This window comes from Perna viridis, chromosome 2 (assembly GCF_037379345.1).
Source record: "Perna viridis isolate PV_CMFRI_1.1 ecotype Kerala chromosome 2, ASM3737934v1, whole genome shotgun sequence".
NCBI lineage: Eukaryota > Metazoa > Mollusca > Bivalvia > Mytilida > Mytilidae > Perna > Perna viridis.
Window position 1 is genome coordinate 46,339,166 of NC_142446.1, and position 23,732 is coordinate 46,362,897.

The window sequence follows — 23,732 nt, forward strand, 5'->3', positions numbered from 1 at the left end:
TCGTCATTTTATCTTCTCTATCGGACGGTTAAATATCTGTGATATCACTTATGCAACTTATACGTCGTTGTTTTTCCAAAAAGATGGTACTCCTAGATACAAATATATAGTTCTTGGTAGAGATTTCTCATTCTTTGTAAGAAATAATTCCAATCATCTTCCAAATATACAGAGGAAGATGTTTACAAAATGCTGGAATTTTTAATCGACAACGTATTTGTCCAGTGTGGTAAACGTGTTTTTCAACAAACGGTCGGGATTCCAATGGGAACAAATTGTGCTCCTTTACTAGCTGACCTATTCCTTCACTCTTATGAGGCTGACTTTATAGCTGATCTGATCAGAAAGAAAGAATATTGTTTGGATAGATCCTTCAATCTCAGTTTCCGCTATATAGATGACGTGTTATCTTTAAACAATCATAATTTCGGGGATTTGATACATCGCATCTACCCAAAAGAACTTGAGATAAAAGATACTACAGACACTGTGAAGTCAGCCTCATATCTTCACCTACACTTAGAAATCGATGGTAAAGGAAAACTATTGACCAAACTTTACGACAAACGTGATGACTTTTCATTCAGAATTGTCAACTTTCCTTTCATCTGTGGCAACATCCCTTCGGCTCCTGCGTATGGAGTGTTCATATCACAACTAATACGTTATGCCAGAGCTTGCTGAAACTACGCAGACTAGAGTTCAGAGCACTATTTAGTCGCCTTTTACGACAAGCTTAGCGCTGCTGCAGGCCTATTCTTTTAACACCCGGACCTGCACGGGTGGTTTTTGGCATCAGTGTCAATGCAGATTTATATTTTACTTCCTTTTCTCTTGGTACTTGCATCTTCAAATGTATGTAAATTTATTGACGATAATTAAGTACCAATACATACTACGTACAGACACAACCCGTGCAGATCCGGGTGTCAAAAGAATAGAGCTGCAGCAGCGCTAAGTTTGTCGTAAAAGGCGACTAAATAGTGCTCAGAACCCTAGCCGGGAGCTCGGGCGCTCTGCCTACAGAACAACTGGGATGTGTGCCCCAGGTGGTGGAATGGGGTACCCCTGGCGTGTTACATGCTGGGGTTGTCAGGCTATAATACGGAAAACCTGACCGCAAACCATAGTGGTGCACCGTGTTGGGAAAGATACCACGTTCCTCGCACGTTAACGAACCCTACTGTGGTATTCTCCCGGAGTAGGAACCATAGGGCTCCGCCACAGGAGGCTAAATTGCCCGACCCTACCCACCTCTCCCTATTTCCAGTGGCAACCAAATTTTGTCGACCCCATTGTCCTTGTGTCCCATCCCTTTTTCATTTCAGCATCATTTCATGTTCATTTAATCATCAATTTCATATTCATCGTCTGAATATAGCTGAATTATTGCTGCTCGGACGTTAAACCCCAACCAACAAACAAACGTACAGACACAAACAATGGTAAGGGTGATTCATAGTGTAGAAATCCCAAGGTCAAACGATGCTTTTGAGGACTACACACACCAGTTATGTACGTAAACTTTTGTTTTGTAAAGAGGTATTTATTTTGGAGATAATCACACCACATGTAAATCGACCAAATCAAGAACAGCTAATCATGCAAAACCGAAACTTCACTTCTACGTACGTGTGTAACATTCGGTATGACAACGGAATGAAAAACTACGACTGGTTTCTGTGTTATATGTGGCTGTTCAAAGATAAGAACCAAAAGTAAATGAGAAGAGTTTTTGACATGCACGAATAACCTAGCGGCTGTCTTTCATAAAAGCCGTTACAAAGTGTACGGCCCCGTGCAGGTCCGGGTGTTAAAAGAATAGGCCTGCAGCAGCGCTAAGCTTGTCGTATAAGGCGACTAAATAGTGCTCAGAAACCTAGCCGGGGGCTAGGCGCTCTGCCCACAGAGCAACTGGGATGTGTGCCCCAGGTGGTGGAATGGGGTACCCCTGGTGTATTACATGCTGGGGTTGTCAGGCTATAATACGGAAAACCTGACCGCAAACCATAGTGGTGCACCGTGTTGGGAAAGAAGCCACGTTCCTCGCACGTTAAAGAACCCTGCTGTGGTATTCGATAGGAGTAGGAACCTTTGCGCTCCGCCACAGGAGGCTAAATTGCCCGACCTTACCCATCTCCCCCTTTTTCCAGTGGTAATCAAAATTTGTCGACCCTATTATCCTTGTGACCCATCCTTTCTTTTTTTCATTTCATGTTCATTTTATCATCCATTTCATGTTGATTGTCTGAATATAGCTGAAATATTGCTGCTCGGACGTTAAACCCCAACAAACAAATACAAAGTGTACATGTCGAAATGACGCCACACTATAATATCTAACAAAAGCAGGGAATTTACGTATATTTTGTGGTCCGGACATATTGGCCACTTGATTTGACTAACTTAATATTTCGTCAAAATTTGTCATGATGCAATTTTGTTAATTGTTGAAATATTCAAAATGCTGACCCATGTTGCAAAATTCTTCTGCATAAACAAATTATTTGGTAAAGTTTACACATTTTGGCATACTTCCGACAAAATACGCTGTATGTCTGCATTGAAAGTACAATCACCTCCTTAATGCATTTGTCATTTCCGGAATATGTCACTTCCGAGATAAAAGTTTTGAGCCATTCATCATTCAGTCTGAGAGTATCAACATAATATATAGAGCGTCGCTAACGCTCCGTCCATAATAATGTGTTTTGAAAAGTATATTAATTGGAAAACAAATCATTATTGAACACGTTTTACCTAGTTGTACTATATTTTTTGTAGAATTTGTCTATTTTTTTAACTGTTTTTTTTTTTGTCAAGTATTTAATCCTAGTGATTATTTTTCCGAAACAAAATTATACGTACTATTACTTTAACTGTGTTTAAAAGAGTAATTAAGGGAACCAAGGTTATAGCGGGAATCAAAAGAAAGCATTGATATTTAAGCAGTAGTTCTGATGAAAATATGGTGATTAAAAATAAACTTTATTCCACAGAATTTACCGTATGTGACCAATTAAAATAGATTTGCTGGATGCATTAAGTTTTAGGTACATGTATTGACATTTTGAAAATTGTCAGTGAACCGGCTACCTTAGAATATTTTCTAAAGGTAAGATCGTGTTTTAATTTTGCTCATTTGCTTTTGTTACTTTGTATGTATGATTTTAGTTACTTTATGTTCTTTGTTATGTATGTCTGCTTTCCATGTCTGGTCTTTGTCCCTGGATTACATTCTTTTGATTACCGCTATAACCTTGGTTCAATTGATTACACTTTCTATCCTTAAAAAAAAAACCAAACGACTACTGGTGGTTGTACTATTAAACACCTAAAGTTTTGGTTTAAAATACTACTAATTTCTGAAATCCATGGACATACACCTAAAGAATAATTGGTGATTATAGGTATATATTGTACTCAGCTTCCGCGTGATATTGGTTATCCCATATTTCGATGAAACAGATAATTCCAATGACTTCTAACTTGAATTGTTCATTGTCTGTAGTCTGTGACTTTCTTAAATTGTATCAAAATTTAAAACTATTACAAAAGACAGTTTTTACTGACATGTTTGATAATGAAGAACACTTGTTATTAAACTAAATGAAAAGGTTGCATAGTATGTTGATATTAACTAATCATTATTATTCTTAAGTTACATGTAGAACACAATTTGCTTTACATTACTGTAGTTTTTATATTATGATTTTATTCCTCACCCAGTTTTGTTAAGGAGATAAGCATGGGTATTGATAAGAGGCACCTAAATCCAGTACATTCGAGTATTATAAGACTGAAAACTGAACCTTCGTCAAATGAGCCTTACAATTTTCTAACAACAGAACAGGAGCAAGACAATTCTGTGGAAAGATTCATTTTCACTAGCCAAGATAAGACCTAAATATATTCCGTTTTTTTTAAATTGACTTATTATTCTTATTCGATTGATGATCACATTAGTTTGCATATTAGTTTAGATGCATGAAAAAAAGGTCAAAGAATATGAATATGTAAATAAACCAAACAAAAGTGCCGTAAAACACAAGGCATTACTATATTTTGTTTTCTTTATTTCAGATTTTCATCAATCCATTCAGCTTTTTAATTTTCTTTCCTCTGAATTGGTTGGTTTTAATGAACTTGTGCAGATAAAGCGGCACTTATTTGCTTTGTCAGATGTATTAAACAGATCAACATTCACGCGAATAACCGGTGGATGTGTAGGAGAAGGTTTGGAAATTACAGGAAGCGATCTTGATTTCATGTTTTACAACGTGTCTCACAGGGTAGAAGAATTTTCAAATCAAACTAATTATATAATAAAAATGAACACAAATGATTCAAAAACAGGATATACAAGACTCATTGTTTATGATGCTGATCTACATAACCTGTTTGTTAAGAATGGCGATAGTTTTTATCTGTTAAGCAACCTTTATCAAGAACATTTCAAATCATATATCCATATACCTTGTTTGTCTGACATTAATTTAGAGTCGCAGATAGATGTTCGGGCAACTATTTGTTTACATTGTGCCAAGTGGGTAACAATCGGCAAAAACCGGATAACTAGATCACGCAGATGGCCTGATTGTGATCTTAAGTCTTCAGTTGTTGAGCAAGGTGTTTTAGTCATTCCGTCTGAGGCAATTGATTATAGATATAAAGAAATAGAATGAAAAATTTGTTTTATAAATGCTGAAAGATTACTTATTCTATCGTTTACGCACACTCAACTTCTAGTTTATGCACTAATGAAAATTCTCTTCATTGATGTTATTTGTCAAAACAAACGACTGAAGGACTTAATTAGCTCTTATTGCATTAAAACTGTTTTGTTCTGGGTATCAGAGAATTTTCCACAGTCTACATGGATTCCATACAAAATGATATTCCTGTTTTTGCAATGTTTTAAACGTTTAATATATTTTGTGGACAATCATTTTTTGCCCCATTATTTCGTTCCAGAAGTAAATTTAATAGAATAAAATATTTTGCAGCTTGAAAGGACCTCTCTCCTTAAACAATTATCCGCATGGTATGAACAAGGATGGACCATTCTTTTTGAATCACCACAGCTAGCGAAATTTGATTTTAGTTTTCCTGAGCAATTACCATTTGACTTCGGTCAAGGTCGTTGCAAAGCATTGGGTTTTTGATGGTCGAACTTTAATATCGAACCTTCATATACGGAGATTTTGTCAAAGCAAATCGTCTTATATGAAGCAATTGTGTTTGTTATCTAGCAGTTTTTCGACAAATAAACGCGAAGACAAACAAATATTGTTATCGAAGTTATAAGGAGCTTGTGCCAGATCTCATGTTCAATCTCTTGCACGATGCAACATCTGGATGGCTACACATTGCAGTATTTTTTTGCCAGATGAAGCAGTATAAAAACATTTTAAGAGTAGCTCAACACGTTTGTTTAATGTGTAAAACAGAGAAAGTGGTAATCGGAAAGAGAGACTTGGAAGACCATTTTAAAAAGACCAATACCGTCTTCTCCACGAATACAATGCGCCAGTGGTTCAAACTTTATTTTGCCGGTAATATCTGGGTTAATAATCATGATGTCGACAATGAAGACATCCTTAACCTCTATTCGCATTCAAATATTGCTTTTCCACCCGTAATAATTGCTAGCTATTTATCGGCTCTTGGGTGTTTTAAAGGTGGATTTCGCCAGTTTTGTAAAGGCATCATTTAATCTCTTAGTGGGCTTATTGACTGCAAAGCATGCATACCAGATGACATCAAATACAGAGTAATGTCTATCAATGCCTTAGATTTACTGCAATCAATATGTAGCAAACACTCATTGAGGAGATTAACAAGAAAAAAGAAGCTTTGATGACCGAGCTACATTGAACATGAAATTAAAATTAAAATTTTTACTCTTTGTAATTATGTAAACAAAAGACAGTTAGCTCTGGGAGTAGTATTGTAAAAAATAAGGCATGTATTAAACTCAATATTTTTCTGGAAGAAGTTGATTGTTTGTAGATATTTCTTAATGTCAAGTAGATTTAACATATTTTTCCTGAGAAAGGGATTAAACCTGTATGTCATTTTAAGATATTTTCAGTCAATTCCTTGCTTTTTATTTATTTTAATACGCACACAGATAAAAACTAATCCTTTTCATCGACCAAATTGGTACCTCACTGAGTAAACTTACAAAAATACTTTTTGAATTTAAAATGCGCCTATTCTTTAATACCTTGTAAGTGGTCTTTTTTAATTACTTTTGCAGATTGTATTATTGAAAAACTGTTTAGATTGACATGTAGTATAAATCTTGTCCTAATTTGATAAAACTGTTATTATCAACGCAGTTTGAACCTCCACAATTTAATGTCTTTGTTAAAAGCAAGGAGGATATAACATGAAAAAAACTTGCTTTGCATATTAGTTTATTTCAATTTGATGGCCCTGTGCATATCTGGTTGCCAAAGGAATAGGCCCACAACAAAACTAAGCTTGTCATTAAAGGCGACAAAATAGTGCTTAGAATCTTGGCCGGGGTGTAGGTCGCTCTGCCCACAGTGTGACTGGGTTACCCAAGGTAGTGAAATTTGGTACCCCTGGCATGCTACATGCTGGAGTCGTCAGGCCATAATACGAAAAACCTGACTGTAAACCATAGTGGTGCATCGTGTTAAGAAAAATGCCACTTTCCAAGCACGTTAAAACCATGCAGTGGCATTCGATAGGCGAAGGAATCATGGCGCTCCGCCACAAGAGGCTAAATTGTCCGATCCTACCCCCTCTCGCAATTTCCAGTGGCAATCAAAATTAGTCGACCCTATTATATTTGTGTCTCATCCCATTTCATGTACATTTTAGTATCCAGTTCATGTTCATCGCCTGGATATAGCTGAAATACTGCTGCTTGGGGCTCAAACACCAAAAATCAATCAATCAATTTGATAGATATAGTGTGAGACATTGTAAAGCTGTTCTTTTATTTGGTTTGGTAAAACATCAAACACCTACAATTTAGATATTTGTTATACAAGAAGTCCTAAGTCCAATCCAATTACTTTTATTACATCTTAAATTTGCCGACTCATAGTACATCTGTCTTTCAAGGATTAGGTACGAATCCATATAAAATTAATAATCTTCCAATGGTAAAATGATTCATGGTGTAGAAAACCCACCGAGCAAACGATGTTTTTTCTGGGTCAAATTGTTCTTTATTTTCACATAACAGTAATCATTTCTGTATTTAGATCTGCACTTTAGACAAGAATAACTCTTGCAAAGTGCAAATTTCATGTACAATCTATATAATATTTTAACAATCAAATGAAAAACGAAGACTTGTTATGTGATCAGTTACTGTTTCTGAACAAGAAGTTATGTTGAATTCGATGTGTTTTTAACATGCATGAGTAACCTTCTGTCTCATTTTAAAGCCTGCTTCTTCATTATTACACAATACTTTTGAAAATTATAAAAAAAATGATTTGTTTCATGTCGGAGAAAAATGTGCTAATTTACAGGTAATTGACTGTAGGGTTAAACTATGCTTTGGGTTGCTTTTTTTAAAAAGAAAATATTGAATCCTCCTCTCGAAAATTAAAAAAAAATATACATCGTAACGAAGACTAAATCAGGACACACACACATCATTATTTAACCAAATAAGAAATACATCATAGATGAATATTAATCATTCAATTTTGGTCGACAATGCTTAATTTCAACTTAAGGCAGGAACCAGAAAAGCTCTGTCTAAGATGTTCAACATAGTACCAACTAATTCTACATTAAATTTAGCGAGCTCATATTAATGGATGGGACATTGAAACTCATTATCACAAGAGTGAACTAAAACATTTAAATGAGGAAAGAGTTCAACGCTTGTGAATGGTAGATGTGTAATTGATTTTTTATAAGAATGTGACGTATCGACAAACTTTGGCTACATATTTAGTACAATCGTCATTTATATAGTACCAAGACCCATTTAATCTTTTATGCAACATTAGAGGATAGTGCTGTGCAGGCTTCTCCTCTAAAATCCCAATTAAAATATACAAATATATAAACTCTTTTAGGACCTCCCTGTTCTGGCTTAAATAAAACTGATAATTCTGCCATAAAAGAGGTGTTATAAGCTACGTTTTTAGGCTTTTTTTTTTAAATATTCGTGTTTCTATACATATTTGCAAAATCATTATATAATTTATTACATTAGCATGTACCCATGGATAAAATATTATCGATTGTTTTTGTAAATATAAAATTACTGCTTTGGCTTTGTGTAAAATAAAAGATATAGGAGTTTTGGGCATTCATGACTCAAATCGTTTGTATCTAATATCGACAAAATAAAGATGCAATTCAGACGGTGTTCAAGTTGTCTCCTTTTTTCTTTTCCCTTTTCAACATTCGAATACAAAATTGGAAATTATCCTAGTGAACATCTCAAAACTGTTGTTCACAAATATGCATGAAGATATATTTTTAAGTTCTAACAAACCATTTAACATCTTTTGAGGAACGATTATGAGCGGGGGTTCGGGAGTGACCAAGGGCATTTCAACATTCATTGCCGTATTCGCCATTTTAGATCGCACCGAGTCAGAAATGGTGGCAACTGACTCTGGAGGGGTCAGAAATCTCATTTCAACATTCCTTTCCATATTTGCCGTTTTAGGTCGTTCAGAATATGGAATGGTCGCAATTGACTCGAGAGGGATCAGAGATATCATATCAACATTCGTTTCCTTTTTAAACTTTCATTCCTTATTCGCCATTTCAGGTCGTACAGAGTTGGGAATGGTCGCAGTCGACTCACTCGGGAGCGGTCAGAGATTTCATTTCAACATTCATTTTCTTATTCGCCATTTTAGGTAGTTTTTGAAAATATTGTTTTTATTTAAGAAAGTATTTTTTAATATTAGAAATTCCTTTTGTGATATAACAAATCCCTGATTTGGTAATATTACACATTGAATTTGTAATATTAGAAAATGAATTTGTCATATTAAAAATTAATTTGTAATATTAGAAAATGGATTTCTAATATTAAAAAATCACTCTGCAATATTGCAAAGTCAGTCGCATTTTATAATTGACCAAACTTCACGACAAACGTGATGACTTTTCATTTAGAATTGTCAGCTTTCCTTTCATTTGTGACAACATCCCTTCAGCACCTGCGTATGAAGTGTTCATACCACAGCTCATACGTTATGCCAGAGCTTGCCGAATTTACGCAGACTTTTTTTTATCGCGCTAGACTTCTTACAATTAGGCTTTTGGAACAGAGTTATGTTGCTACAAGATTGAAGTCACTACTATAGAAGTTTTATGGTCGGTATCGTTCTGGTGTATCCATCTGCATCATGAAAACTGATTTATTCAACGGGTCTTGTTTCCAGGTTTTAGTGGAGTCTTAGTTGATCATTTGCTTTTGTTACTTTGTATGTATGATTTCAGTTACTGTATGTTTTTGTTTTGTACGTCTGTTTGTTCATTCTGGTCTTTGTCCCTGAATTACATTTTTGTTTATTACCGTTATAAACTTGATTCCCTTGATAAATATGCCACAAGATAACTATACCATTAGTTGAATTTTGTTTTGTCTGATTTATTATACATCCAGTTGAAAAGTGGGTGGTATATAGTGATTGAGGTGTCCATCCGTCCTTCCGTTCCACTGGTGGAAATCTTTTTCCATTTCTCCTCCTATACCACTGAATGAAATTGACAGAACACTTTCTTGGAATCCTTATTACATGCCCCTTTGTGCGCCTGTTATTTTAGATTTTGATTCGAATCAATTTTGGGTTTTTACATTACAAAAAAATTGACTTGTTATTTCACTGTAACTAATTATTTAAATAATCGAGGAAAAGTCGATTTAAACTACTGTTCATATTGAAAAACAATAAACCTCCCTGTTTGAATCATTTAATACAACTATGATAATACAACATAAGCAAGGCCTAAATTCATAATAAATTATATTCATACGAAATGTAGCGTCTCAAAGGAGCTTTTTGTATGATTCATCATATGACACTTTTGTTACGACACAGAAAACAAAAATCAAACAAGAAATGTCTTTAGGTGAACTTGGAGGATATTCAACCGACATGGTTCATGTATTAACATTTTTGCGTACATTTGAGTATTGACAACTACATTTTTATAGGAAATTTTCACTCAATCCAGCTTTACAATTTTCTTTGTACTAACCTTGTTGGTTCTGGCGAAGTTGTCCGAATAAAGCGCCATAGCATGGCGATGGCAGACGTTTTGGCAAAATCAGATGTTATCCGGGTATTTAGCGGGAGTATTGGGGAAGGCTTCGAACTTCCTGGCAGTGATATTGTCGTCATGTGTATCAGAATGACTCACAAAGTAGAAGAATGTAATTTAACATTGAATAAACCCTCGAAAACGATAATTATGGATACAGAGGGCACAAAAGCTGGATATACCAAACTTTATGTTAATGGCATAAATCTTCACGAATTATGCAATAAAATTGCCGATAAATTCTATTTATCAAGTCAGTTCTTTAAAAAGCATTATAATGATCAAGCACCAATCTTTTTCAAAAGACTCGTTGTTGAAAAGTATTCATGGGCCATGCTTATCAGACGTCACAGGGGAAAGGATAGATATAGCATTCTGCTTGCATTGTCGGAAGTGGGTAACTTGTGCTAAAAGATGGATAGCACGGCATCGAAATCATTGGCCTTCTAATGAACTAATATCCAGAATAGTTGCTCATGGTGTTTTAGTCATACAAATTGGTATCAAAGGTTCGAAGTATGAGGAAATCGAATGGAGAATATCTTTCTCTATTGCTGAAAATTTTTTTTCTCTCAATCACACCCAACTTCTAGTGTATGCCTTAATGAAGATTCTTCTTAAAGATATCATTTGCCAAAATAAAAATTTAAGCGACCTGCTGCGCTCTTATTTTTTAAAGACTGTATTATTTTGGGTCTCAGAAGAGCTACCACAATCAGAATGGATTCCGTCAAAAATGATATCACTATTCATGCAATGCTTTAAACGTTTGATATATTTTATCAAAATTTTGTATTTGCCTCATTACTTCATACCAGAAAACAATTTGATAGAATCTAAGATATTGGAAAGAGACAGGGAGTATTTACTTGATGAATTGAACCATTTATACGACCAAGGATGGACGTGTTTATTTCAATCACCTAAATTGGCAAAATTTAAGATAGCGGTACCAGTACAACTCTCCAATGACAACGGAATAACAAACTTGAATCATTTTCTTAATTCTAATTTATTAGATGTGGTGTTTGACGGAAGAACTTTTTTAAGCACGTGTATTTTATGCAGTTGTGCAAAATTTGATCTCGATATTTTAAAAATTTAAGCGTATTTTGTAGTAGTCTCCCTTTCAGGGATTCGCTGCTTAACGCCAAAACAAACAAAACATGCTACTATATTTACAAAGAGCTTGTACCTGATCTACTGCTTAATATTTACCATGACGCAACTTCCTGTTGGTTACATATTGCACTACTTTTCTACCAAATGAAACAGTATGGTAAAGCATTGAGAATAGTCCAATACGTTTCACAGAAATGTACAAAAGAGAAAAAAGTTTTATGCGGGGAAAACTTCGAAAATCACTTCAACGACATTGGTATGTGTTTTACTAGATATACCATCCGTCAGTGGTTCAGGCTTTATTATTCATGCAATATTACAGTGAATGAGCATGACATATTAAATGAATATATATTACAGCTCTTTTCAAAAGCAAATTTGCATTATCCATCACTCGTTTTTGCAGTTTACATGGCTTGTCTTTGTGCTTACAGGTGTGGCTTTTCAGAATTGTGCAGAGAATACATTAAAGCCTTGCACAGCATGATTGAATGCAAGGCGTACATAACAGATCGACTTCCTTATATTCTTATATCTTACTGTGCGTTTATGACAGTGTGCATGATATTTGAAGAATGGGAATTATTCCAAGAGTTTCAGGGCAATTTTGACATTTTAAAACATAGGCTATTCAACAGTCTAGACTCTAATACGCAAATGCATTTAAATAATGAAATAAACAATATGAAAACACAATTGCTCAGATAGAAAGTAAATTTGTTACATAATAAAAATAACCTGGGTCGTATCTTTTTTCAAGAACAACTCTCGACCCTCGATTGTTTTAAATATGCAAAGCTAGTTAAGTCTTAATAACGTAATTAAAATATTAAACATTAAATAGTACAGTTATTCGGGTTTTTTAATTGTTTGGTCAGTAATTCGAGAGGGAATAAGCAGTCGAATGCTTACCATGCGCAGTATATTTGCATGCGATTTGGCAATTCATTATTTAAAGTTTTTAGATTTGTCAATCGGTAGAAATACCTGGATTGCATATCATGTTTCGTAATAAATCTCAGGATAGTGTCCTCGCACAACAAAAATATAACCAAGTATATTTAGAAAAGGTAAGGAAGTAAGGAGAGACCAAATTATCAGTTTTCTTTGATTGTATTCTCTTCCATTCGAAGCTTATATATTTTTAAGGCATCATTTGTTCTGCCCGCAAGTAATATTGAAAATTCTAAGCACAGGGATTCTATTTTCTTATAGGTCAGCAGTGTAGTCAAATATTTAGCCATTGATTTTAAGAGGTACATCTTTATCTCGTATGAAGCTAAACATGTAACTATGCCGCTATGGCGGTAAACACGGTACAGACATGCAGCATAACGTGGAGTAGTAAATTATATAATTATGCAAATATAGAGTACTGAAATTACAAGTGGAAGAAATCGTTAACAATATCAGCTAATTAAAAACCACAAAGTAATATTACGAAATTCAACCTATTGACGAGAAGCGACAAAACCAGTTAACATGGACCGAGTTTTCGCGACGTCCTACACATGGGTAGATTCTCTGTTCAAACATGAATGGCTCAGCATCTTTCCGTCAGAGGTGATATTTTGGTGTTATGGCTATACAATGATACATGGTTAACTTGACCTTGTGTGATGTATTATGCATACATGAGGAGATTGGACAATACAATATATTAAGATTTTGACAATATTATGTAAGATACAACAGTAAAAAATATCAAAGACGTTGAAAAAACACAGGGACTAGTAACAATTGAATGTATAGATTATATACATTATCAGGGCCCCGATATCTATATATAGCCATTGCCAGTTATTTAATCTGGTTCTTGGTAAATGGTTGTTTTGATTAAAACATTCGGGTCATCACGGTTACCAAAGAGTAGTCATATCAAGGGAACCAAACTTCTAGCGCAAGGCACCCGATTTTAGAGCATATCACATTTGTGCCGTTTCGGATGTTGAAAGTAAGCCAAGATCAGTAACAGAGAATATTTGACGATCAGCGACTTTGAAATCAGTCTTTAATATACAGTATGCTGATGGTAAGGCAGTTCTGATGTCGGGGTAATAGGTATCAATGGCTAAGGTTAACCAAAGTTTTTAACGATCTGGAGGTAAACATCGCCTTCGCGACCTGCTTCGAACGCATTGTACACTCAATACAACGCAGTAGGACTATCCTCTGGCTATTGAAAATAAAGGTATTTTTTTATTTTTTCATTAGTTTTGAGATATAACTTGAAATTAAGAGATTTATCCTTCATTAATTAGTTATAGACATGGCGACCATTTTGGTTTGGTAACGATAATTTTGATGCAACTATAAAACTACAAACTCAAAAGATGATTATGACAAAAATCATGATCAGGTTTAAGAGAAGACGAATTTAAAAAAAGAATTCAGAGCGATGAATGATAGAGCAGGGCGAGCTTAAAATGTCGGCAAAAGTTCAAGTGAACTTAATATGGATTTAGGGTATTTAATACAATCTTACTCATCAAAACAATAAAACAATGAAGAATATTTTATATTACATATAATAGACATATAACATTTTATTTTGCCTTATTCCATAAAGCAAAAAGTTCAATTGTGATCAAAAGTATTTATATATAATAAATTAATAATTAATCGATAAACAAATTGCTATATCGGGGTAGTAATTGAACTAAAGTTTACCATAATTTTGCAGGGACTCGAATGGTTATGTCAGTCGAAATATCAAATATCCTAATAGTTTCATCCATATCAGAAATGGTTGCTGACTGTCAATGGCATTGGGGTATGTAAACAAACAAACAAAAAACACTAATCATATAAAGATTGCCACTTATGATATGCTGTACACGTGTTTCAAGAAGTAACCTCTCATTAACGGCATCAGAATCATACAGAGTGGCGATCACTTCTATCCTCTCTTCGATTTTGTCGGGGTTTGCTGTCATAGAATAGTTCTAAACTACCAGAAAGTGTCCTCAACCGCGAGACTCTAGTTCAGGATCTGTCAGGACAAACACTGTCTTAAACTGTCATGAGTTATGACACCCCCCTGACAGAAACTGTTCTACGTAGAATCTGTTCAGTATGACGTTATTCTGAAACATTACCTACTAGTAGCTTATCGATAGATATAAAATGAAATATAACATAAATTGGTGGTTATCTCATCGACTCAAAATTACACTGTGTCTCATGTTTTACTATATATGAGTTCCATAAACGGTCTAATTATATATATTTGCATTAATCTCGTGTGAATAGTATTTTACACAAACCGATTATTATAAACAAGATAATAAAGCGTTAGAAAAACAGCAACTCAAATAAGAAGCGAAATAAGCAAACTAAAAAATATGCAACAATACAACAGATAAGGGTGTAGGGGTCTGGTTGTGCAAAATACAGGATGATAATAAAATACAGGAACACAGCAGCTCAGTTAAAACTGACTGGTTACATCATAATACCTGAAGTAAAATAGGATTTATAACTCCTGTGTTCAGTACTAAAAATATAGTTACATGACAATCTGAACACAAAATGATACCAAACTCTAGGTTTTATGTAACGTCAAAAATACCACTGATCCAAGTTATTTTATACTGTTATTTATGCGTTTATTTAATGCAGAAATCACATTCACTCCATACACTATATATGTGTCTTTTATTCTGTTTATTACAATTATTTAATGTTTATCAAATTTTATAGATTTTAATAGTGTTTAATGTAGTTTTAATTGATTTACAACTTTCATAAAGATCTGACCCATTCTAGTCTCATTCCTGCATTCAATCAATCAATTATACCAATACTATAAAATTTATATACATTCAAAACTATACATATAAAAACTGTCAATATTCACTCTATCACATACTCCCTCCAGACGAAAAATGACGTCTCGGCATTTCAAGTTAAAGCATGTGGTGAAGACTTCAGTATATCCATCATGGTCCTCCCTGCTTCTGTCTGTAGATCTTGGAAAATAGGAGAATTCTGTACAAGTGATGTCAAACAGTGTATTCTTTTCTCCCAATCAGCTTGTACTCCTACAGCAGTCTTGGACATTTCGAACTATCCAGTAGTAAAGCGGAGTGGTGGTCTCCGGTCTCTGGTTGAGCGAGGAACTGGAACCGGTGTTGAATGGTATGTTTCTGTAGACTGGTACTCATCAGGGAGAGTATCATCCTGATCAGTCTCTTGTTGTGAAGCGCTTCGTTGATCTTGATCAGAGCTGTCTTCTTGAATACGTTCGGTATATATTGAAGTTTGGGCGTCCCATCAGCATCTGTTTCCTCAATCACATCAGTATCTTGAACAGTCGGAGTCTCAATGATGGTTGAATCACTGTGGTCCTGTTCTGTCAGTCTGATGAATTGGTGTACCCATTCCGACCCTTCGTCTGATAGTTCATCGTGTGTGTCGTTGGTGTGAGTTATCTTCAGCTCCTCTTTTCTTGGTGTTTCTCTTGCTGGGGTCTGTCTCTTTCTGTGTTTCATTGGAGCAGGTGTTGGTGTGTCGCTGAGGTATCCCACAGGTAGCAGATGGTTGAGGTGCAAGGTTATCATGCGTGCTTCTACATTCTCCTTCCTGACTTTAAATACCGGAATGTCGCTGTTGGATTGGCTGATTACCACATACGGATCATGTTCCCACCTGTCAGCGAGCTTATACTTCACCTCAAACGCACGGACTTTCACCAATACTCTGTCCCCGGGTTGTACTGTTCCTCCTCGGACCTTTGTGTCGTAAACGTTCTTCTGCTTGGCTCTAGCTTTCTCTGCTGCTTTTGTTGCTAGCTCATGTGCCTGCTTCATCCTGTCTCTCAACTCCTCGATGTACTTGCTGCTCAGTTCCATCTCGTTGCCTCGTAAACCAAAAACTGCATCTACTGGTAGCTTCGGTGTTCTGCCAAACATCAAGGTGTAAAGTGCTTTTTCGGTGCTTTTATGACGGGTGCAGTTATAGGCATGAACAAGAGGTCCAACATGCGCTTTCCAGTTGATCTTCTTACTGGGTTCTAGTGTTCCGAACATTCTAAGAAGAGTCCGGTTGAACCTTTCACACATACCATTCCCCATTGCGTGATTGCTGGTAGTCCTGGATTTAGTCATGCCTGTGATGTTGCAGAGTTCCCTGATGACGTTTCCGTCGAAGTTGGCTCCCTGGTCTGTGTGTATTCTATCCAGAGTACCGTAGTGGACTATGAATTTGTCGTAAAATGCTTCAGCTATGGTCTTAACTAGCTGTTTTCTAGTTGCAATGGCCATGGCGAACTTCGTAAAATGGTCAGTGATCACCAGGACTTCGTAAAATGGTCAGTGATCACCAGGATATGTTGAAATCCTCCCTTCGACTGTTCCAAGGACAGGAAGTCCGTGCATACCAATCCCAATGGGTAGCTGGAGGTGATGTTGACTAAAGGAGCTAGTTGGTTGGTATCAAACTTCCTTCATTTACATCTACCGCATTCGTCGACCCAGGTCTCTATATCTTGGTGCATTCCTGGCCAGTCAAAACGATCTTTAATCAGGGACAGTACCCGTGCAGGTCCGGGTGTCAAAAGAATAGGCCTGCAGCAGCGCTAAGCTTGTCGTAAAAGGCGACTAAATAGTGCTCAGGAACCTAGCCGCGGGCCAGGCGCTCTGCCCACAGAGCAACTGGAATGGGGTACCCCTGGCGTGTTACATGCTGGGGTTGTCAGGCTATAATACGGAAAACCTGACCGCAAACCATAGTGGTGCACCGTGTTGGGAAAGATGCCACGTTCCTCGCAAGTTAAAAAAATCTACTGTGGTATTCCCTCGGAGTAGGAACCATAGGGCTCCGCCACGGGAGGCTAAATTGCCCGACCCTACCCACCTCTCCCTATTTTCAGTGGCAATCAAAATTTGTCGACCCAATTGTCCTTGTGTCCCATCCCTTTTTCCTTTCATCATCATTTCATGTTCATTTTATCATCAATTTCATGTTCATCGTCTGAATATAGCCGAAATAATGCTGCTCGGACATCAAATAAACAAACAAACAAGTTGACATAACATCCAATGTATACTCAGTCCAAATGAAAACATAAATAAATATGATTTTAATATATAATCTTCATTAACATAATTCCAAATTTATAAAATTAATATACATTCAAAACTGTACATATAAAAATTGTCAATATTCACTCTATCACATTTGCATGAAATTTATGAGCAATTGAGTCATGAGAGCCGAGTGTTTGAAATTAACAACGAGTGATTGTGGGGTGTTTTAACATTTAATCTTGAGCGATGAGCACTATATCGTGAATTTAAATTTAAAAGTTTCATTGCACATTTTAAAATGGTCTAAATCACACAAAAGACTTAATTACAGTAAGCAGTATAGATGTTGCAAACGATTATTATTTTTTCGTGGGGATTAAGGGAAAAGCCCCACTTCCGGTCACCCAAAGTCCACTAACGGTCACTTGCCTACTCCCGGTCACTTCCGGTCCACGGCAACGCATGTGACGTCATATACATGCACATTAGGGCCAATCCCCTTAAGACAAACGTGATGAATTTTCATTCAGAATTGTCGACTCTCCTTTCATCTGTGACAACATCCCTTCAGTATCTGCGTATGGAGTTTTCTTTTCACAACTCATATGTTATGCCAGAGCTTGCCGTAACTATGCAGACTATTTGTATTGCGCTAAGACTCTTACAGTTAGGCTCCTGGAGCAAAGTTATGTTGCTACAAGATTGAAGTCATCACTACAGAAGTTTTATGGTCGCCAGGTCATGAACTCGTGGATCGTTATGGTGTATCCGTCTGCACCATGATGTTCATCGTGTCATAGGTTTCCTTTCCTCTTTCGTCTTCCCCAGACTTTTTATGAGCAACTAAACAGACGACGCTTATCCTACCGGTGCACCTGGTCCATGCTCCCAGTTTTTATTCGAGTCCGAGTTGCTCACTTGCTTTTGTTACTTTGCACTTATTATTTAAAAAAATGTAGTTACTTAATATTCTTACTTCTGTGTGTCTGTTTTCCACGTTTGGTCTTTGTCCCTGGATAACATTCTTTTGCCCTTGATTACTCTTAACACCCCCACCCCCTAAAAATACTAATAGTTTGCAACATGTATATTACTACAGTAATTATATAGAACATTTCTAACCTCTCTTCAGTTGTGTCAGAATCTGCCAGGAAAAATGTTCTATGACAGCAGATAGAACAAAAAAATCCTGACAGAGACTGTTCTGGATCAGGACATACTTTACCCTATTCATTGACAGTAACTGTCCTGATTTATGACAAAGAAATACGAGAAATTATTCTAAACTGGCATACATGTGTACCCCTGAACAGTTTCTGACACTACTTTAGTTTATTTACGTGACGTCATTTAGAACAAGAAGTCCGATTAATAATGGAAACTGTTCTATATAGTTACTGTAGTAGTATACATAATTTGTGAAAAGAAAATAAGGAACATTTCAAAAGAATACCGTTTTCTGACAGATGAAACACTGAGCCTGCAGGATATATTTGTCCTGTGTAGTGAAATTAATTTTTATGAATTTCTGTTCACGATTGTGATAGTAGAGTGTATGACGAATGTGCATGGTAGGATTGTATTTTCTGTATTAATATGTACTAAAATAGTTTTAATGCATTTTATCTTTCATCTTAAAATGATTTAATTTCTGATGTACATGTAATACGTGATCTAATTGGATGAAAAATTTTATCTGTCATCTTATAGACCAAATATTGAGATGTGACTGTGACGTCATCAACCTATTATGCTGATGTACTCCTTAAATTTTACTGCTAAAATTAATCTATAAGGAATGACTGTTATATTGTTTTCGATCTTTTTGAAATCCCTTCAATGTCCGTGGTGCATATGTGGTAGCGCTAATTTTTGAGGTGATCTTCCAAACACGCTGTTAGGGTTCAATCAACTTATTAAGATCCAGAATAAAAAGGCACTGTAACAGAAATGAACATTTCAATATATAAACATCTAGCATGTAACGGGTATAACATTAAGCGTAATACTCAGTTAAGTTAATCTTAGTTAAAAATTGCAAAAATACAAAAGAAACGAAATATGCGTTCATTTCAAAAGAGCAAATAAAATAAATTCCTACTTTAATGATTCGTCATGCAAAACTAACCATGGAAAAATATAATGTAAATACCAGATTTCTATTTGAATAAAACATACAGATGCGTGAAGCTATATTTGCTTGCATTTTCCGTAAAGAGTAAATTACACAACAGAACTATACCAAGAAAATTAAATAGCAGTTACCTCACATAATCGTGCAAGTGCCCCTACATCATAATTATCATTAGTTGAATAATGGAGTCACCTGACCATGAAATACCTGTCAGTAAGAATTGACCCATGATATAGTAATTTCTATACCTTTTTAGGAGAGTAAAAGAACCGGCTTGAATTGCCGTGAAAATGAACCAGTTATAAACTTTACATTTAATCATTATTGATAAAATAAAGCGCTTCGCTTAACACTCTAAATATTTACGTGCATGCAAATCTCACGGAACTGGTTTGCTATTTTAATAGAAAGTCTATTGCAACCAAATTTAAACAATAATGAAAATGAACTATGAATGAAAAGTGAAGCAATTAATTAAACAAACCAGTTCATCATTTACGCATGCATTCATACCAGACTTCCATAACGAATTAAATAGTATAGTGCGGCAAATACGAACAAAACTATGCAAGATATGTACATGCAAGTAAGTAACGAACCTGACTCGAAATTATCTAAAAAATGGTGATGTCCAAAATAATGCAATTAAAGGTTTCGACAACATAAGAAAAAGTACCCAAAATTATATTGCATGAGGAAAATAAACCGCCAAAAAATAACAGCCAATCAGAAAGGCTAGACAGTGCGACCAACTCAACCATGAGACGGAAAAACCCGAAGTACTCGGAAAAAGTCGAAATCAAAACTGGAAATCCAACAGCGTCGTACGTCGTCGTCACCTATATTGTCCATGTCCAAAAGTCTGTGGTTAACTACCATGTGTTACTAACGATATAAGCCGCTAAATTATAATACATAATGAAAACATTACAATTATTACATAAATATATATAGCAAACTAATAATACACAATAACAAAATAAAACACACTATCACACACACTTGAAAATAACCTGTTACGCTGGTCATTAATCGTGCACCACATGATTGAGATTTATTTCCTCATAGACCGAATTTTTTTTTTCTCACCATATGACATAAAAAGGTTAGCTACACTTAAATGTTTAGTTGTGAATAATATTAATCAATTAGGTTATGTAATGTCGGCAAAACAAAAGAACGGATCGATGACCGTTGAATGATTGATCGCTGACAGATCGATGACCGGTGACTGATCTGATCGCATTTTTGTTATGCAAAATGACGTAAGATCGGTTTTTAATTAAAAAAAAATGTAAAATAAAAGTATAAATTGATGTTTAAATCTATTACATTATGTAAATATGTGTACAATTAACAAGGAAAACAACAAAAAAGCGTAAACTACATTGACCGCTCTGTGGTCACGTGATGAGATCACCGATTAACTTGATCGGTTTGTCGGATCATGACTGACCGGAAACTGATCGGTGATTGATGACCGATCGCAATTTTTGTTGCACGGATCGGTTCAGGTACTGTAGCTGCATTACTACATAATTGGTTCTTTTTCAGCAGAACGTTAGAAAATTGAGGTTTTTAAGAGCGTTTCGTGACCTTGAAATGTTCATTTGAAGTGCATTTTATTGACATTTCAATTCATTTTAACCAGACAAAATAAAATAAAAAAAATGGCGTATCTCTTTCATTCTGATGGTACAAATTATCAAATTACAGTGTCTAAATGATGAATTCTTGCATAAAAAATTGCAAGCCCTCTCCTGTCTTCACACGCCCGACTACTATACAAACCCTTTTCGTAAATAGAACTACACGTCAAAAAGAGTACATGTACTTTATTTTTAAGGACCACATATGTATAAATGATTTTGTTTTCAGAATAAGAAAAGAATGGAGACAAACCTTTAGCTTTTTCATTGGAAAACAACATTATGATAAAAATGCCGATATGAAACTCGAAAAAAAGTCGAGTTGACGACCTGACTTTTGGGTTAGGCCGTGTCATAGGAACCCCGTATCATCAACTATTCACATATCTGAATATGCCACTTAATGTCTATAAATTACAACTGAACGCGTCATCGCTCTGAGCCAAAAGCTATCTTTCATCGTATCATACAGTTGCATCTGCAAAAATCATTAAAAAAAAACTCTTAAAGCGTGAAAATGTGAACGGACGTGTGAATAGTGGTTTACCTTTAAATATTCTTCAAAAGATGCACATAACAAAACCATCTTCCAGTTAATAAAATTAACGGTATAAACATGTTTTAATTTATTTTTATTTTTTTTACATTTTCAGCCTCTGTTTACATGTTATTGTTCGTTTGTAATGCTTCTACTGGATACAAGTATATTGTCAATAACAGATTGGGGAAGTGATCCGTGTCCACAAGTTACCTCAGATACATCTGGTGACATTGATAAAATGGCAGTGTACTTAATTGGTAAGTGAAAATAAACATTTTTTTGATCGGATGACATGTTATTAATTTGTTATACTACTTCATAAATGGAAATGGTTTCGTTGAACATGAAGCGGAACAAGTGTTCTGTCTGGTTAACATTTTGGTTGTCTTACAGTTAAGATTTGGTACTGTGACGTCACTGTTGTCGATTGTTGCACAGTCTGTGATACGAATAATATCTGAACGCCTTGAATATGAAAAAAAATGGATAATAAAAAGTAGAACTCGCCCACAAAATCTGGGTAATGTTTCTATCTTTTCTATACATGTTACATGGACTCACTTACTTTTTTGGCACTACTTCGAACAAGTTATTTCATACAAAATATAATAGAAAAGTTATTTAAATGAATGAAGAATGAAGTTGTTTTACTTTATATTATGTTATTGTAAATTGTTTAGTATTCATGTTGTAATGTCATATAAAATCTGTAGGCTGTAGTGTATTACGATGGAAACAGTACGTATCTTCCTTAAGCACTTAAAAAGATACGTAAGTAAAGTTAAAGATAGTTTAATAAAACAGTGGTTTTGATCTCTTTGATGTCTTTTAAACTTAAGATGGTGATGTACCACCGGTCTATTGTAACGGAAAATTTGCCATTTAAGGAAACGAGTTTCGAGGAATTGTCCAAAGATTCCAGTCTTAAAAATGCTTTCACCATAGACATGTCAAACTTCTAAAGTTCTTCAACAAACTGTGAGTGCCCTTGTCCAATCGTAAAATACAAATGGGACTTCCTCCGAAATCTGTCCATGACTAAGGACAAGCTCAAACTTGTCTTAAAGGACTATCTAAATGATATTCTAGAATGGAATAGATATTGATAAGAAGCATACGTCATTCTACATTTACACTGAAATATCAATGCGGGATGAACGAGTTTCAGCGATGGCGACCGGGTGTTTTGGTATTGCTGTCGTCAGTATTCCAATTGTTCTTATAGTCTGTAGTGATATTCTAAGGTGTTTGGTCTGGAAATCAAGAAAAAATCTAATCTAGGTTGAGCAATTAATATCTTCAATACATTTGTTTATTGACAAAATATAAAATATGATATAAAAAATAAAATAAAAAAAAATAGTAAATCAGCTCTTTCAAGTTTCAACAATATTTGTAAAAAATAATTAAACTAGGCCAACAAGTAGCCAAATAGACCAATTGTCAATTGTTGATCAGTTTAAATGCAGTACCCTAACACTATTACTACCCTGCTATTCATTATTGTGTTAGGGTTCTACATGTAAACTGATAAACAATTGAAAAATGTTTAATGATTTAAAAAATGGAAAAGTAAATTGGTTCATTGTTTTGACTAACTATGAGCAACTCGGTGGGTGTTTCTAGAAAAGCAGACGACGCTAACCCCATCGGTGCACCTGGTCCATGCTCCCAGTTTTGAGTGAAGTCCGAGTTGCTGATTTACGTGTCTTAATTTGTATGTATTTTTGGTTATTTTATGTTCTTTATTGTGTGAGTCTTTGTCCCTGGATTACATTATTTTGATGTTCGATAGATTCTTTGTTTCCTTGGTTACTCCTTCAGCTTACTGTTATACTATCTAGGAATTAACGGAAATCTGATACAGAGGTAAAACTATCAATAGTGAAATTGTATGGTGTGTAATTAAATTTTGTGAATTGTTTTTGTTTGTTGTATAAAAATAATAGCTGAAAAATGACGGATATAAC

At 35.2% G+C, this 23,732-nt stretch overlaps 2 protein-coding genes and 1 long non-coding RNA gene across 4 annotated transcripts in view; all 3 read left to right on the forward strand.

Moving 5' to 3' along the window:
- LOC148625374 (uncharacterized) overlaps window positions 1-23,732 on the forward strand; it is a 342,046-nt gene that overhangs the window by 48,614 nt on the left and 269,700 nt on the right. The window lies entirely within an intron of this gene.
- Window positions 10,267-11,392, forward strand: LOC148625377 (cyclic GMP-AMP synthase-like receptor 2). The gene is made up of 2 exons (XM_088571053.1): window positions 10,267-10,399; window positions 10,593-11,392. Exons 1-2 carry the CDS (start codon window positions 10,267-10,269, stop codon window positions 11,390-11,392), a joined length of 933 nt encoding a protein of 310 aa, XP_088427179.1.
- Window positions 20,654-22,623, forward strand: LOC148625378 (uncharacterized). Its single transcript, XR_015920192.1, has 3 exons — window positions 20,654-20,677; window positions 21,875-22,019; window positions 22,476-22,623. It is a non-coding gene; the product is annotated as an uncharacterized LOC148625378 (long non-coding RNA).

Bases quoted from the DNA above. Each gene is read 5' to 3' on its own strand.
- LOC148625377 (XM_088571053.1), top strand. From the start codon at position 10,267: ATGGCGATGGCAGACGTTTTGGCAAAATCAGATGTTATCCGGGTATTT. The intron at 10,400-10,592 runs GTAATTTAACAT...CTTTTTCAAAAG, and splicing joins GACTCACAAAGTAGAAGAAT to ACTCGTTGTTGAAAAGTATT.